The 15,861-nt window shown below is 47.1% G+C and overlaps 1 protein-coding gene across 2 annotated transcripts in view; it reads left to right on the top strand.

Moving 5' to 3' along the window:
• LOC135056976 (zinc finger protein 271-like) overlaps window positions 1-15,861 on the top strand; it is a 79,143-nt gene that overhangs the window by 17,552 nt on the left and 45,730 nt on the right. For both annotated transcript variants that reach the window (XM_063962791.1, XM_063962790.1), the window contains exons 2-5: window positions 6,140-6,331; window positions 7,612-7,690; window positions 7,810-7,907; window positions 13,607-13,862. In XM_063962791.1, coding sequence (XP_063818861.1) covers window positions 7,657-7,690; window positions 7,810-7,907; window positions 13,607-13,862 — 388 coding nt within the window. In that variant the 5' untranslated portion in view covers window positions 6,140-6,331; window positions 7,612-7,656. The remainder of the gene's footprint in view (window positions 1-6,139; window positions 6,332-7,611; window positions 7,691-7,809; window positions 7,908-13,606; window positions 13,863-15,861) is intronic.

Here is a 15,861-nt window from a genome sequence, read left to right as displayed (position 1 = left end):
CGGTTGAACGCCGGATCCTAGCAGAAACACTGATTCCGAATGAGGTTATTCCTACGCTAATAAAGGCTAGGAAGGACGTGACGGCTAAACATTATCACTGTATATGGCGAAAATATGTTGCTTGGTGTGAGGCTAGGAATGCCCCTACAGAGGAATTCCAGCTGGGCCGTTTCCTTCACTTCCTACAGTCGGGAGTGACTTTGGGCCTAAAATTGGGGTCCATTAAGGTCCAGATTTCGGCCCTATCAATTTTCTTTCAAAAAGAACTGGCTTCTCTGCCTGAAGTTCAGACGTTTGTAAAGGGAGTGCTGCATATTCAGCCCCCGTTTATGCCTCCAGTGGCACCTTGGGATCTTAACGTGGTGTTGAGTTTCCTGAAATCACACTGGTTTGAGCCACTTAAAACCGTGGAGTTTAAATATCTCACGTGGAAGGTGGTCATGCTATTAGCCTTGGCTTCGGCGAGGCGTGTGTCAGAATTGGCGGCTTTGCCACATAAAAGCCCCTATCTGGTTTTCCATATGGATAGGGCAGAATTGCGGACTCGTCCGCAATTTCTGCCAAAAGTGGTGTCATCTTTTCATATGAACCAACCTATTGTGGTGCCTGTGGCTACTCTTGACTTGGAGGATTCCGAGTTACTGGATGTAGTCAGGGCTTTGAAGGTTTATGTCGCCAGAACGGCTAGAGTCAGGAAAACTGAGTCGCTGTTTATCCTGTATGCATCCAACAAGCTGGGTGCTCCTGCTTCAAAGCAAACTATTGCTCGCTGGATCTGTAACATGATTCAGCAGGCTCATTCTGCGGCTGGCTTGCCACCTCCAAAATCAGTAAAAGCCCATTCTACAAGGAAGGTGGGCTCTTCTTGGGCGGCTGCCCGAGGGGTCTCGGCATTACAGCTTTGCCGAGCGGCTACTTGGTCGGGTTCAAACACCTTTGCAAAGTTCTACAAGTTTGATACCCTGGCTGAGAAGGACCTTGAGTTTGCTCATTCGGTGCTGCAGAGTCATCCGCACTCTCCTGCCCGTTTGGGGTGCTTTGGTATAATCCCCATGGTCCTTACGGAGTCCCCAGCATCCACTAGGACGTTAGAGAAAATAAGATTTTACTTACCGGTAATTCTATTTCTCGTAGTCCGTAGTGGATGCTGGGCGCCCGTCCCAAGTGCGGACTTCTTCTGCAATACTTGTATATAGTTATTGCTTAAATAAGGGTTATTTTATGGTTGCATCAGGTTTAACTGATGCTCTATTGTTGTTCATACTGTTAACTGGGTAAGTTTATCACGAGTTATACGGTGTGATTGGTGTGGCTGGTATGAGTCTTGCCCTGGATTCCAAAATCCTTTCCTTGTACTGTCATCTCTTCCGGGCACAGTTTCCTTAACTGAGGTCTGGAGGAGGGACATAGAGGGAGGAGCCAGTGCACACCAGTATTCCTAATTCTTACTTAAAGTTCCCTGTCTCCAGCGGAGCCCGTCTATTCCCCATGGTCCTTACGGAGTCCCCAGCATCTGCTACGGACTACAAGAAATAGATTTACCAGTAAGTAAAATCTTATTTTCTCCTAGTCCGTAGAGGATGCTGGGCGCTCGTCCCAGTGCGTACTTTACCTGCAATTTTGTTCATTTTGGTTACACAAGTTGTGTTACATTTGTTTTCAGCATGTTGCTGTAAATGGTTCATGCCTGTTGGCGTGTGTTATGTTGAATGCCATGTTGTGCAGCATGGTTGAGGTGTGAGCTGGTAAGTATCTCATCACTAGTGTTAAAGTAAATACTTTCCTCAAAGTGTCCGTCTCCCTGGGCACAGTTCCAAGAACTGAGGTCTGGAGGAGGGGCATAGAGGGAGGAGCCAGTTAACACCCATTGAAAAGTCTTAAGAGTGCCCATGGCTCCTGCGGAACCGTCTATTCCCCATGGTCATGAAGTGGACCCCAGCATCCTCTACGGATTAGGAGAAAAGGATTTACCGGTAGGTATCAAAATCCTATTTTCTGTGAGGTACACTGGATTCCACAGGGTGCCCACCCTGACGCACTTAGCTTCTTTGGGTTGGTATTGCATTAGCCGCTGATACCTTCTCCTGTCGTGAGAATGTGTGGTCTGTGGCTACTATCTGTTGTCATCTTTTACCTGCTGCTGCATTGGACTGGTTAACAAAACTGAGCTCCAGTGCATGGAGGCGGGGATATAGAGGAGGTGGCGCTATGCATCCTGGGAACAGTCAAAGCTTTTAGCCTGTTGGTGCCTTGGATCAAAATCCTACTCTACACCCCAATGTTATTCCTGTGGAATCCAGTGTACCTCGCAGAAAGAGATTTAACAAAGGTAAGTTCTTACCATAAATCTCCTTATTATACAGGGGGAGCGGCCTGCGGTGTCCAGTTATTATTATACAAGGGGAGTAGCCTGTGGTGTATAGTTGTTATTATTATTATTATTATTATACAGGGGGAGCAGCCTGTGGTGTCTTATTATTATTATTATTATTATTATTATTATACAGGGGAGCAGCCTGTGGTGTCCAGTTATTATTATACAGCGGGAGCGGCCTGTGGTGTCCTGTTATTATACAGATGGAGCGGCCTGTGGTGTCCTGTTGTTATTATTATTATACAGGAGGAGCAGCCTGTGCTGTCCTGTCATTATTATTATTATTATTATTATTATTATACAGGGGAGCAGCCTGTGGTGTCCAGTTTTTATACAGGGGGAGTAGCCTGTGGTGTCCTGTTGTTGTTGTTGTTGTTGTTATTATTATATAGGGGGAACAGCCTGTGCTGTCCTGCCATTATTATTATACAGTGGGAGCAGCCTGTGGTGTCCAGTTATTATTATTATTATTATTATTATTATTAATATTATTATACAGGGGGAGCAGCCTGTGCTGTCCTGTCATAATTATTATTATTATACAGGGGAGCAGTCTGTGGTGTCCAGTTATTATACAGGGGGAGTAGCCTGTGGTGTCCTGTTGTTGTTATTATTATTATTAAGGGGGCGCGGCCTGTGGTGTCCTGTTATTATTATTATACAGCGGGAGCGGCCTGTGGTGTTCTGTTATTATTATACAGATGGAGCGGCCTGTGGTGTCCTGTTATTATTTTTATTATTATAATACAGGGGGAGCAGCCTGTTGTGTCCTATTAATATTATTTTTTTGCAGGGGGAGCAGCCTGTGGTGTCATTTTATTATTACTATAAAAGGAAAGCAGAATGGGAAGTCCTGTTGTTATTAGTGTTAGACAGAGGGAGCAGGTTTTTTGTGTATGGTTATTATTATACAGGGAGAGCAGCTTGTGGTGTCCTGGTATTATTATTATTATTATTATTATTATTATTATACATTGGGAGTGGTGGTGATGTCCTAAAATACAGGAGGAATGGACTGAGGTGTCCTGCTTTTAAAGGCAAGTGTTATTATTTTTATACTGGGTAGCAGCCTTTAGTGTTGTTATTATTATTATGATTATTATTATGATTATTATTATATGTAATTGTGGGGATTGAACATTTTTCTCAAATTCTAGGATATATTAAAGCAGGGACCATAATATCCCTGGCATGTGTAACAGATGATAATTGCAGCAGTATGAAGCAAATGTATATCAGACTCCTGGAAGTGTCACTGTGACATCACTTATATCTATAGTTATAATACAGGGACCTGACTGGGGAGGTAATGGGATCTGGGAGTGTCACAGTGACATCACTTATATCTATAGTAATAATACAGGGAGATGAGGGGATCTGGGTGCGTCACAGTGACGTCACTTATATCTATAATAATAATACAGGGACATGACTGGGTAGGTGATGGGATCTGCGAGTGTCACTGTGACATCACTTATATCTATAGTAATACAATTACTAAAATTATATACAGGCACACAGACGTGAAACAAAGAATTTTTATCACTACTGTGTGTCTATATTAATTCGGGCGCAAAGTACTTTCCTAATATATTAGACTAGTCAAAAAACATTAAAAAATATAAAACTACAAGCAGCTCCCACTTGGTAATCTGAAGTATTACCCAAGATTAAACATAACTAATACATATAGAGGGAGAGAGCGCATAAAGTTTTATAAGGTTTTATTACAATTTAAAAAATATAAAAAAGTTTTTCCTTAATTGCAATATTAATACATGCATATATTACTAAAGTGCTAATTAAACCAATCAATCTATATTCATTGTGCTGCTAACACATATAAATCATTAGTCATCCGTTAATATCGAGTCCACTTAGTCCATAGATTTAAATTTGGTGACAACTGCCACTCAGTATCAAACACAAGTTCCAGAGTCCCTTTTGTGTTTACTCAAATTGATACTTTGTAATTATGTCCCACACATGAGAGAATCACTCATAGAATTGAACTGTGGTATTTAGAATGAATATATGCTGCAGCATTAATTAAGTTTTACTCTGAAAAGCCATTCATCTGTAGGTTTCACATGTGCTGATTATTTTTTGGTGTGCGTAAATTCACTTAACCAAGTGTTGCATCAGATTTTGCAGAAATATTTTATATGGTCTGTCACAAGCAATGTTTCTCACCTCACTGCGGACCGGGTGTAAGCTTTCCCCGTTACTTTTGAGCCACTCAGAGCCGTAACATACCTCCGCTGTCAGCTCTATTTTCCCTGTGTTGCTCCGTCCGCTTGAGTCAGATGAATCAGACCCGATGAGAGCTCCCAGTCACGGCCACGTCTTGCTCACACTCCCCGTTTTTTCCCCGATGTGCGTCCAACTTCTCTCTGCCGGAGATCATATGATGTGGTTGGTAGGGGAGGGGGGGGTAGATAGACGTACCGCCGGACTTTAAACCCACTAGGGCTGCAATGCTTCTCACCTCCGGACTGCAGGTACACAGATGGATGGCTGCCAGACCTCACAAATCACCAGCTTCTGCAGCAGTGCAGTCTGTATCAGAGTCCCAAATTGGTTTTAAAAGCACAAGAGTATGGCACTCTTAACGCGTTTCTCCGTTGTGATATTCTAACGGTTTCCTCCTTCTGAGGAAACCGTTAGAATATCACAACGGAGAAACGCGTTAAGAGTGCCATACTCTTGTGCTTTTAAAACCAATTTGGGACTCTGATACAGACTGCACTGCTGCAGAAGCTGGTGATTTGTGAGGTCTGGCAGCCATCCATCTGTGTACCTGCAGTCCGGAGGTGAGAAGCATTGCAGCCCCAGTGGGTTTAAAGTCCGGCGGTACGTCTATCTACCCCCCCCTCCCCTACCAACCACATCATATGATCTCCGGCAGAGAGAAGTTGGACGCACATCGGGGAAAAAACGGGGAGTGTGAGCAAGACGTGGCCGTGACTGGGAGCTCTCATCGGGTCTGATTCATCTGACTCAAGCGGACGGAGCAACACAGGGAAAATAGAGCTGACAGCGGAGGTATGTTACGGCTCTGAGTGGCTCAAAAGTAACGGGGAAAGCTTACACCCGGTCCGCAGTGAGGTGAGAAACATTGCTTGTGACAGACCATATAAAATATTTCTGCAAAATCTGATGCAACACTTGGTTAAGTGAATTTACGCACACCAAAAAATAATCAGCACATGTGAAACCTACAGATGAATGGCTTTTCAGAGTAAAACTTAATTAATGCTGCAGCATATATTCATTCTAAATACCACAGTTCAATTCTATGAGTGATTCTCTCATGTGTGGGACATAATTACAAAGTATCAATTTGAGTAAACACAAAAGGGACTCTGGAACTTGTGTTTGATACTGAGTGGCAGTTGTCACCAAATTTAAATCTATGGACTAAGTGGACTCGATATTAACGGATGACTAATGATTTATATGTGTTAGCAGCACAATGAATATAGATTGATTGGTTTAATTAGCACTTTAGTAATATATGCATGTATTAATATTGCAATTAAGGAAAAACTTTTTTATATTTTTTAAATTGTAATAAAACCTTATAAAACTTTATGCGCTCTCTCCCTCTATATCTATAGTAATAATACAGGGACATGATTGGGGAGGTGAGGGGATCTGGGAGCGTCACAGTGACATCACTTATATCTATTACAGGACATGACTGGGGAGGTGAGGTTATCTGGGAATATTTACAGTGATATTGATGTCTCCCTCATTTCGCAGGATTACACTATAGTGAAGAAGACATCCGGTGAGTGTGAGACACTCAGCAGCCATCCTCGTGTGTCAGGTGGACTAAGCAGGACCCAGTGCTCCATCGCGGTGCCTCCACCTCACTCACTGATACATAAGAGACACAATGACCAGAAGCTCCTGGAACTCACCAACAAGATCATTCAGCTGCTGACTGGAGAGGTGACTGCTGGGAATGGGGCATTATACTGTAACACTAGGTGACGTGTCTGGGCAATGACTGGAGAGGTGACTGCTGGGAATTGGGCATTATACAGTAACACCACGAGACGTGTCTGGGCGATGACTGGAGAGGTGATTGCTGGAAATAAGGCATTATACAGTAACACCAGGGGATGTGTCTGGGTGATGTCTGGAGAGGTGACTGCTGGGGATAGGGCATTATACAGTAACACCAGCAGACGTGTCTGGATTTTGACTGGAGAGATGACTGCTGGGAATATGGCATTATACAGTAACACCAGGGGATGTGTCCGGGGGATGACTGGAGAGGTGACTGCTGGGAATGGGACATTATACAGTAACACCAGGGGACGTGTCCTGGTGATGACTGGAGAGGTGACTGCTGGGAATGGGACATTATTCAGTACCACCAGGGGATGTGTCTGGGTTATGACTGGAGAGGTGACTGCTGGGAATGGGACATTATTCAGTAACACCAGGGGATGTGTCTGGGTGATGACTGGAGAGGTGACTGCCGGGAATGGGGCATTATACAGTAACACCAGGGGATGTGTCTGGGTTATGACTGGAGAGGTGACTGCTGGGAATGGGACATTATTCAGTAACACCAGGGGATGTGTCTGGGTGATGACCGGAGAGGTGACTGCTGGGAATGGGACATTATACAGTAACACCAGGGGATGTGTCTGGGTGATGTCTGGGGAGGTGACTGCTGGGAATGGGGCATTATACAGTAACACCAGCGGACGTGTCTGGATTTTGACTGGAGGGGTGACTGCTGGGAATATGGCATTATACAGTAACACCAGGGGACGTGTCCTGGAGAGGTGACTGCTGGGAATGGGACATTATTCAGTACCACCAGGTGTCTGGGTGATGACTGGAGAGGTGACTGCTGGGAATGGGACTTTATTCAGTAACACCAGGGAATGTGTCTGGGTTATGACTGGAGAGGTGACTGCTGGGAATGGGACATTATACAGTAACACCAGGGGATGTGTCCGGGTGAAGACTGGAGAGGTGACTGCTGGGAATGGGACATTATACAGTAACACCAGGGGACGTGTCCTGGTGATGACTGGAGAGGTGACTGCTGGGAATGGGGTATTATACAGAAACACCAGGGGATGTGTCTGGGTGATGACTGGAGAGGCGACTGCCGGGAATGGGGCATTATGCAGTAACACCAGAGGATGTATCATTGTGTGTGTCAGGTTCCTATAAGGTGTCAGGATGTCACTGTCTATGTCTCCATGCAGGAGGGGGAGTATATAGAGGAACACAGGGGTCTGTACAAGGACGTGATGATGGAGAATCACCGGCCCCTAACATCACTGGGTAAGAGGAGACTGTCATGTATTGTACAGGGGAGAGCAGGTTTGGGGGCCCCCTATATACACACACCATCTGATAATCACATATATACACTGTACTCAGTCACTGTGTGTCTCCTACAGATGGACCCAGTAACAGAGATACCCCAGAGAGATGTCCCCGTGCTCTGTATTCCCAGGATTGTACAGAGGTGAATCACAGGACCCCACAGGAGGATCAGGTAGGTGGGATTTAGGGTCTCACCAATATACCAAAGTGACTGTCACTATATGATCTGTAGAGCAGCTGTGTGTTTTATACACTGATATTTCTCTGACGTCCTAGTGGATGCTGGGGACTCCGTCAGGACCATGGGGAATAGCGGCTCCGCAGGAGACAGGGCACAAAAGTAAAAGCTTTAGGATCAGGTGGTGTGCACTGGCTCCTCCCCCTATGACCCTCCTCCAAGCCTCAGTTAGATTTTTGTGCCCGGCCGAGAAGGGTGCAATCTAGGTGGCTCTCCTAAAGAGCTGCTTAGAGTAAAAGTTTTGTTAGGTTTTTTATTTTCAGTGAGTCCTGCTGGCAACAGGCTCACTGCATCGAGGGACTTAGGGGAGAGAAGTGAACTCACCTGCGTGCAGGATGGATTGGCTTCTTAGGCTACTGGACACCATTAGCTCCAGAGGGAGTCGGAACACAGGTCTCACCCTGGGGTTCGTCCCGGAGCCGCGCCGCCGACCCCCTTGCAGATGCCGAAAAGTGAAGAGGTCCAGAAACCGGCGGCAGAAGACTTTTCAGTCTTCATAAGGTAGCGCACAGCACTGCAGCTGTGCGCCATTGTTGTCAGCACACTTCATAGCAGCGGTCACTGAGGGTGCAGGGCGCTGGGGGGGGCGCCCTGGGCAGCAATGATAGTACCTTATTCTGGCTAAAAATACATCACATATAGCCCCTGGGGGCTATATGGATGTATTTAACCCCTGCCAGGTCTCAGAAAAACGGGAGAAGAAGCCCACCGAAAAGGGGGCGGGGCCTATTCTCCTCAGCACACAGCGCCATTTTCCCTCACAGAAATGCTGGTGGGAAGGCTCCCAGGCTCTCCCCTGCACTGCACTACAGAAACAGGGTTAAAACAGAGAGGGGGGGCACTTATTTGGCGATATGACTATATATATTAAAATGCTATAAGGGAAAAACACTTATATAAAGGTTGTCCCTGTATAATTATAGCGTTTTTGGTGTGTGCTGGCAAACTCTCCCTCTGTCTCCCCAAAGGGCTAGTGGGGTCCTGTCCTCTATCAGAGCATTCCCTGTGTGTGTGCTGTGTGTCGGTACGTGTGTGTCGACATGTATGAGGACGATGTTGGTGAGGAGGCGGAGCAATTGCCTGTAATGGTGATGTCACTCTCTAGGGAGTCGACACCGGAATGGATGGCTTATTTAAGGAATTACGTGATAATGTCAACACGCTGCAAGGTCGGTTGACGACATGAGACAGCCGGCAAACCAATTAGTACCTGTCCAGGCGTCTCAAACACCGTCAGGGGCGTTAAAACGTCCTTTTACCTCAGTCGGTCGACACAGACACGGACACTGACTCCAGTGTCGACGGTGAAGAAACAAACGTATTTTCCTTTAGGGCCACACGTTACTTGTTAAGGGCAATGAAGGAGGTGTTACATATTTCTGATACTACAAGTACCACAAAAAAGGGTATTATGTGGAGTGTGAAAGAACTACCTGTAGTTTTTCCTGAATCAGATAAATTAAATGAAGTGTGTGATGATGCGTGGGTTTCCCCCGATAGAAAATTATTGGCGGTATACCCTTTCCCGCCAGAAGTTAGGGCGCGTTGGGAAACACCCCTTAGGGTGGATAAGGCGCTCACACGCTTATCAAAACAAGTGGCGGTACCGTCTCCAGATAGGGCCGCCCTCAAGGAGCCAGCTGATAGGAGGCTGGAAAATATCCTAAAAAGTATATACACACATACTGGTGTTATACTGCGACCAGCGATCGCCTCAGCCTGGATGTGCAGCGCTGGGGTGGCTTGGTCGGATTCCCTGACTGAAAATATTGATACCCTTGACAGGGACAGTATTTTATTGACTATAGAGCATTTAAAGGATGCATTTCTATATATGCGAGATGCACAGAGGGATATTTGCACTCTGGCATCAAGAGTAAGTGCGATGTCCATATCTGCCAGAAGTTGTTTATGGACACGACAGTGGTCAGGTGATGCAGATTCCAAACGGCACATGGAAGTATTGCCGTATAAAGGAGAAAAAGACAACGTCTTTTCAGCCTCAGTCCTTTCGTCCCCATAAGGGCAAGCGGGCAAAAGGCCAGTCATATCTGCCATGGGATAGAGGAAAGGGAAGAAGACTGCAGCAGGCAGCCCATTCCCAGAAACAGAAGCCCTCCACCGCTTCTGCCAAGTCCTCAGCATGACGCTGGGGCCGTACAAGCGGACTCGGGTGCGGTGGGGGGGGGGTCGTCTCAAGAGTTTCAGCACGCAGTGGGCTCACTCGCAAGTGGACCCCTGGATCCTACAAGTAGTATCCCAGGGGTACAGATTGGAAATTCGAGACGTCTCCCCCTCGCAGGTTCCTGAAGTCTGCTTTACCAACGTCTCCCTCCGACAGGGAGGCAGTAGTGGAAACAATTCACAAGCTGTATTCCCAGCAGGTGATAATCAAAGTACCCCTCCTACAACAAGGAAAGGGGTATTATTCCACACTATATTGTGGTACTGAAGCCAGACGGCCCGGTGAGACCTATTCTAAATCTGAAATAGTTGAACACTTACATACAAAGGTTCAAATCAAGATGGAGTCACTCAGAGCAGTGATAGCGAACCAGGAAGAAGGGGACTATATGGTGTCCCGGGACATCAGGGATGCTTACCTCCATGTCCCAATTTGCCCTTCTCACCAAGGGTACCTCAGGTTCGTGGTACAGAACTGTCACTATCAGTTTCAGACGCTGCCGGTTGGATTGTCCACGGCACCCCGGGTCCTTACCAAGGTAATGGCCGAAATGATGATTCTTCTTCAAAGAAAATGGACGATCTCCTGATAGGGGCAAGGTCCAGAGAACAGTTGGAGGTCGGAGTAGCACTATCTCAAGTAGTTCTACGACAGCACGGGTGGATTCTAAATATTCCAAAACCGCAGCTGTTTCCGACGACACGTCTGCTGTTCCTAGGGATGATTCTGGACACAGTCCAGAAAAAGGTGTTTCTCCCGGAGAAGAAAGCCAGGGAGTTATCCGAGCTAGTCAGGAACCTCCTAAAACCAGGAAAAGTGTCAGTGCATCATTGCACAAGGGTCCTGGGAAAAATGGTGGCTTCTTACGAAGCGATTCCATTCGGTAGATTTCACGCAAGAACTTTTCAGTGGGATCTGCTGGAAAAATGGTCCGGATCGCATCTTCAGATGCATCAGCGGATAACCCTGTCTCCAAGGACAAGGGTGTTTCTTCTGCGGTGGCTGCAGAGTGCTCATCTACTAAAGGGCCGCAGACTCGGCATTCAGGACTGGGTCCTGGTGACCACGGATGCCAGCCTGAGAGGCTGGGGAGCAGTCACACAGGGAAAAAATTTCCAGGGAGTGTGATCAAGTCTGAAGACTTCTCTCCACATAAATATACTGGAGCTAAGGGCAATTTACAATGTTCTAAGCTTAGCAAGACCTCTGCTTCAAGGTCAGCCGGTATTGATCCAGTGGGACAACATCACGGCAGTCGCCCACGTAAACAGACAGGGCGGCACAAGAAGCAGGAGGGCAATGGCAGAAACTGCAAGGATTCTTCGCTGGGCGAAAAATCATGTGATAGCACTGTCAGCAGTGTTCATTCCGGGAGTGGACAACTGGGAAGCAGACTTCCTCAGCAGGCACGACCTCCACCCGGGAGAGTGGGGACTTCATCGGGAAGTATTCCACATGATTGTGAACCGTTGGGAAAGACCAAAGGTGGACATGATGGCGTCCCGCCTGAACAAAAAACTGGACAGGTATTGCGCCAGGTCAAGAGACCCTCAAGCAATATCTGTGGACGTTCTGGTAACACCGTGGGTGTACCTGTCGGTGTATGTGTTCCCTCCTCTGGTTCTCATAACCAAGGTACTGAGAATTATAAGACGTAGAGGAGTAAGAACTATACTCGTGGCTCCGGATTGGCCAAGAAGGACGTGGCACCCGGAACTTCAAGAAATGCTCACAGAGGACTCATGGCCTCTGCCGCTAAGAAGGGACTTGCTTCAGCAAGTACCAGGTCTGTTCCAAGACTTACCGCGGCTGCGTTTGACGGCATGGTGGTGGAACGCCAGATCCTAAGGGAAAAAGGCATTCCGGAAGAGGTCATTCCTACCCTGGTCAAAGCCAGGAAGGAGGTGACCGCAAAACATTATCACCACATGTGGCGAAAATATGTTGCGTGGTGTGAGGCCAGGAAGGCCCCACGAAGAAATTTCAACTCGGTCGATTCCTGCATTTCCTGCAAACAGGAGTGTCTATGGGCCTCAAATTGGGGTCCATTAAGGTTCAAATTTCGGCCCTGTCGATTTTCTTCCAGAAAGAATTGGCTTCAGTTCCTGAAGTCCAGAAGTTTGTCAAGGGAGTATTGCATATTCAACCCCCTTTTTGTGCCTCCAGTGGCACTGTGGGATCTCAACGTAGTTCTGGGATTCCTCAAATCACATTTTAAACCGCTCAAATCTGTGGATTTGAAATATCTCACATGGAAAGTGACCATGCTGTTGGCCCTGGCCTCGGCCAGGCGAGTGTCAGAATTGGCGGCTTTGTCTCACAAAAGCCATATCTGATTGTCCATTCGGACAGGGCAGAACTGCGGACTCGTCCCCAGTTTCTTCCTAAGGTGGTGTCAGCGTTTCACCTGAACCAGCTTATTGTGGTACCTGCGGCTACTAGGGATTTGGAGGACTCCAAGTTGCTAGATGTTGTCAGGGCCCTGAAAATATAGGTTTCCAGGACGGCTGGAGTCAGGAAAACTGACTCGCTGTTATCCTGTATGCACCCAACAAACTGGGTGCTCTTGCTTCTAAGCAGACGATTGCTCGTTGGATTTGTAGCACATTTCAACTTGCACATTCTGTGGCAGGCCTGCCACAGCCTAAATCTGTCAAGGCCCATTCCACAAGGAAGGTGGGCTCATCCTGGGCGGCTGCCCGAGGGGTCTCGGCATTACAACTCTGCCGAGCAGCTACGTGGTCGGGGGAGAACACGTTTGTAAAATTCTACAAATTTGATACCCTGGCTAAAGAGGACCTGGAGTTCTCTCATTCGGTGCTGCAGAGTCATCCGCACTCTCCCGCCCGTTTGGGAGCTTTGGTATAATCCCCATGGTCCTGACGGAGTCCCCAGCATCCACTAGGACGTCAGAGAAAATAAGATTTTACTTACCGATAAATCTATTTCTCGTAGTCCGTAGTGGATGCTGGGCGCCCATCCCAAGTGCGGATTGTCTGCAATACTTGTACATAGTTATTGTTACAAAAATCGGGTTATTATTGTTGTGAGCCATCTTTTCAGAGGCTCCGCTGTTATCATGCTGTTAACTGGGTTCAGATCACAGGTTGTACAGTGTGATTGGTGTGGCTGGTAGGAGTCTTACCCGGGATTCAAAATCCTTCCTTATTGTGTACGCTCGTCCGGGCACAGTATCCTAACTGAGGCTTGGAGGAGGGTCATAGGGGGAGGAGCCAGTGCACACCACCTGATCCTAAAGCTTTTACTTTTGTGCCCTGTCTCCTGCGGAGCCGCTATTCCCCATGGTCCTGACGGAGTCCCCAGCATCCACTACGGACTACGAGAAATAGATTTATCGGTAAGTAAAATCTTATTTTTACTGTTTCACCTCAGTTTAATATGACTGTATGCAAATGTCATTATAGTGTTTTTTCGTGTTTTTTTTTAGGAAGAACGTCTGTCTGATATTAAAACAGAAGATATAGAGGGAGAACAAGAGACGTATGTGACTGATATAAAGGCAGAAGATATAGAGGGAGAAGAAGAGATGTATGTGACTGATATGAAGGCAGAAGATATAGAGGGAGAAGAAGAGACGGATGTGACTGATATGAAGGTAGAAGATATAGAGGGAGAAGAAGAGATGTATGTGAGGGGTGATCAGCAGTGTAAGGAGGAGGAAATCCCTACAGATATCATCACAGGTGAGTAATAATCACTTATTACAGAAAAGAGTCACATATTCTCCTTGCTCAGTCACTACAGCAATCTCTAATCCTACACCCTCCTCTGTACAAACTAATGAGGAATATGTATTTTCCCAGTGGGGGAGTCAGGAGACATCAGCCCCTATTATACTCCTGCTCTCCCCCCTCACATCATGTCACTGTGTGTTACCAGCCCAGAGAGCTGACCAGTCTCCTACCCACACTCCCTGGTGTATCTCATACATCAGGAGCCATCAGCTCCTATTATACTCCTGCTGTCCCCCTCACATCATGTCACTGTGTGTTACCAGCCCAGAGAGCTGACCAGTCTCCTCCCCATACTCTCTGGTGTTTCTCATACATCAGGAGCCATCAGCCCCTATTATACTCCTGCTCTCCCCTCACATCATGTCACTGTGTGTTACCAGCCCAGAGATCTGACCAGTCTCCTCCCCACACTCTCTGGTGTATCTCATACATCAGGAGCCATCAGCCCCTATTACACTCCTGCTATCCCCTTCACATCATGTCACTGTGTGTTACCAGCCCAGAGATCTCTCCTCCCCACACACTCTGGTGTATCTCATACATCAGGAGCCATCAGCCCTTATTATACTCCTGCTCTCCCCCTCACATCATGTCACTGTGTGTTACCAGCCCAGAGATCTGACCAGTCTCCTCCCCACACTCCCTAATGTATCTCATACATCAGGAGCCATCAGCCCCTATTATACTCCTGCTCTTACATCATGTCACTGTGTGTTACCAGCCCAGATATCTGACCAGTCTCCTCCCCACACTCTCTGGTGTATCTCATACATCAGGAACCATCAGCCCCTATTATACTCCTGCTCTCCCCCTCACATCATGTCACTGTGTGTTACCAGCCCAGAGATCTGACCAGTCTCCTCCCCACACTCTCTGGTGTATCTCATACATCAGGAACCATCAGCCCCTATTATACTCCTGCTCTCCCCCTCACATCATGTCACTGTGTGTTACCAGCCCAGAGATCTGACCAGTCTCCTCCCCACACTCCCTAATGTATCTCATACATCAGGAGCCATCAGCCCCTATTATACTCCTGCTCTTACATCATGTCACTGTGTGTTACCAGCCCAGAGATCTGACCAGTCTCCTCCCCACACTCTCTGGTGTATCTCATACATCAGGAACCATCAGCCCCTATTATACTCCTGCTCTCCCCCTCACATCATGTCACTGTGTTACCAGCCCAGAGATCTGACCAGTCTCCTCCCCACACTCTCTGGTGTATCTCATACATCAGGAGCCATCAGCCCCTATTATACTCCTGCTCTCCCCCTCACATCATGTCACTGTGTTACCAGCCCAGAGATCTGACCAGTCTCCTCCCCACACTCTCTGGTGTATCTCATACATCAGGAGCCATCAGCCCCTATTATACTCCTGCTCTCCCCTCACATTATGTCACTGTGTGTCACCAGCAGCCATACTGTGTGCTAGCAGTACCTCTGCCTATGGTATTACATGCTATATTATGTACGCTATGGATGTGTATTATTTGTGGCATGGTGCGGGTACTTGCTGGGGCACAGGCTCGGGGTTCCTCATGCCACGTGACACAATGCTTAGGAAATATCTGGTGCAGCCCGTGTCCTGTATCCACATGCTCCTGTAACAGCCGGCCTCAGGGAATTGGCTAATGAGCGGCTCCTGTTACTGAGTTGGCAGCATCTGAGTCTTGCTACCGTCGCCTTAGGTACATAATACATTTATTGAGCTTGTCTATGGAAACCTGCATTCAGAATCCTGCACCTTCTCTACTGATTACCTGTCCCCTGGCACTTGGATGACTGCCTTCTCTGGCTTCTGATCCATGGCCTTAAGGGCACCCCAATGGTTAGTAATGGAAGTATCTTCAGAAGCGTTCACGTCTAAGTAGGTGGACAATGCCTCTTGCAAAATTATGGTGCCTTCAGCATCCATTAATATATAATCCTGCAATCTTCAAGGT

This window comes from Pseudophryne corroboree, chromosome 3, assembly GCF_028390025.1.
Source record: "Pseudophryne corroboree isolate aPseCor3 chromosome 3, aPseCor3.hap2, whole genome shotgun sequence".
In the NCBI taxonomy this organism is placed as follows: Eukaryota; Metazoa; Chordata; class Amphibia; order Anura; family Myobatrachidae; genus Pseudophryne; species Pseudophryne corroboree.
This window is presented reverse-complemented; position numbering and strand designations above follow the sequence as displayed.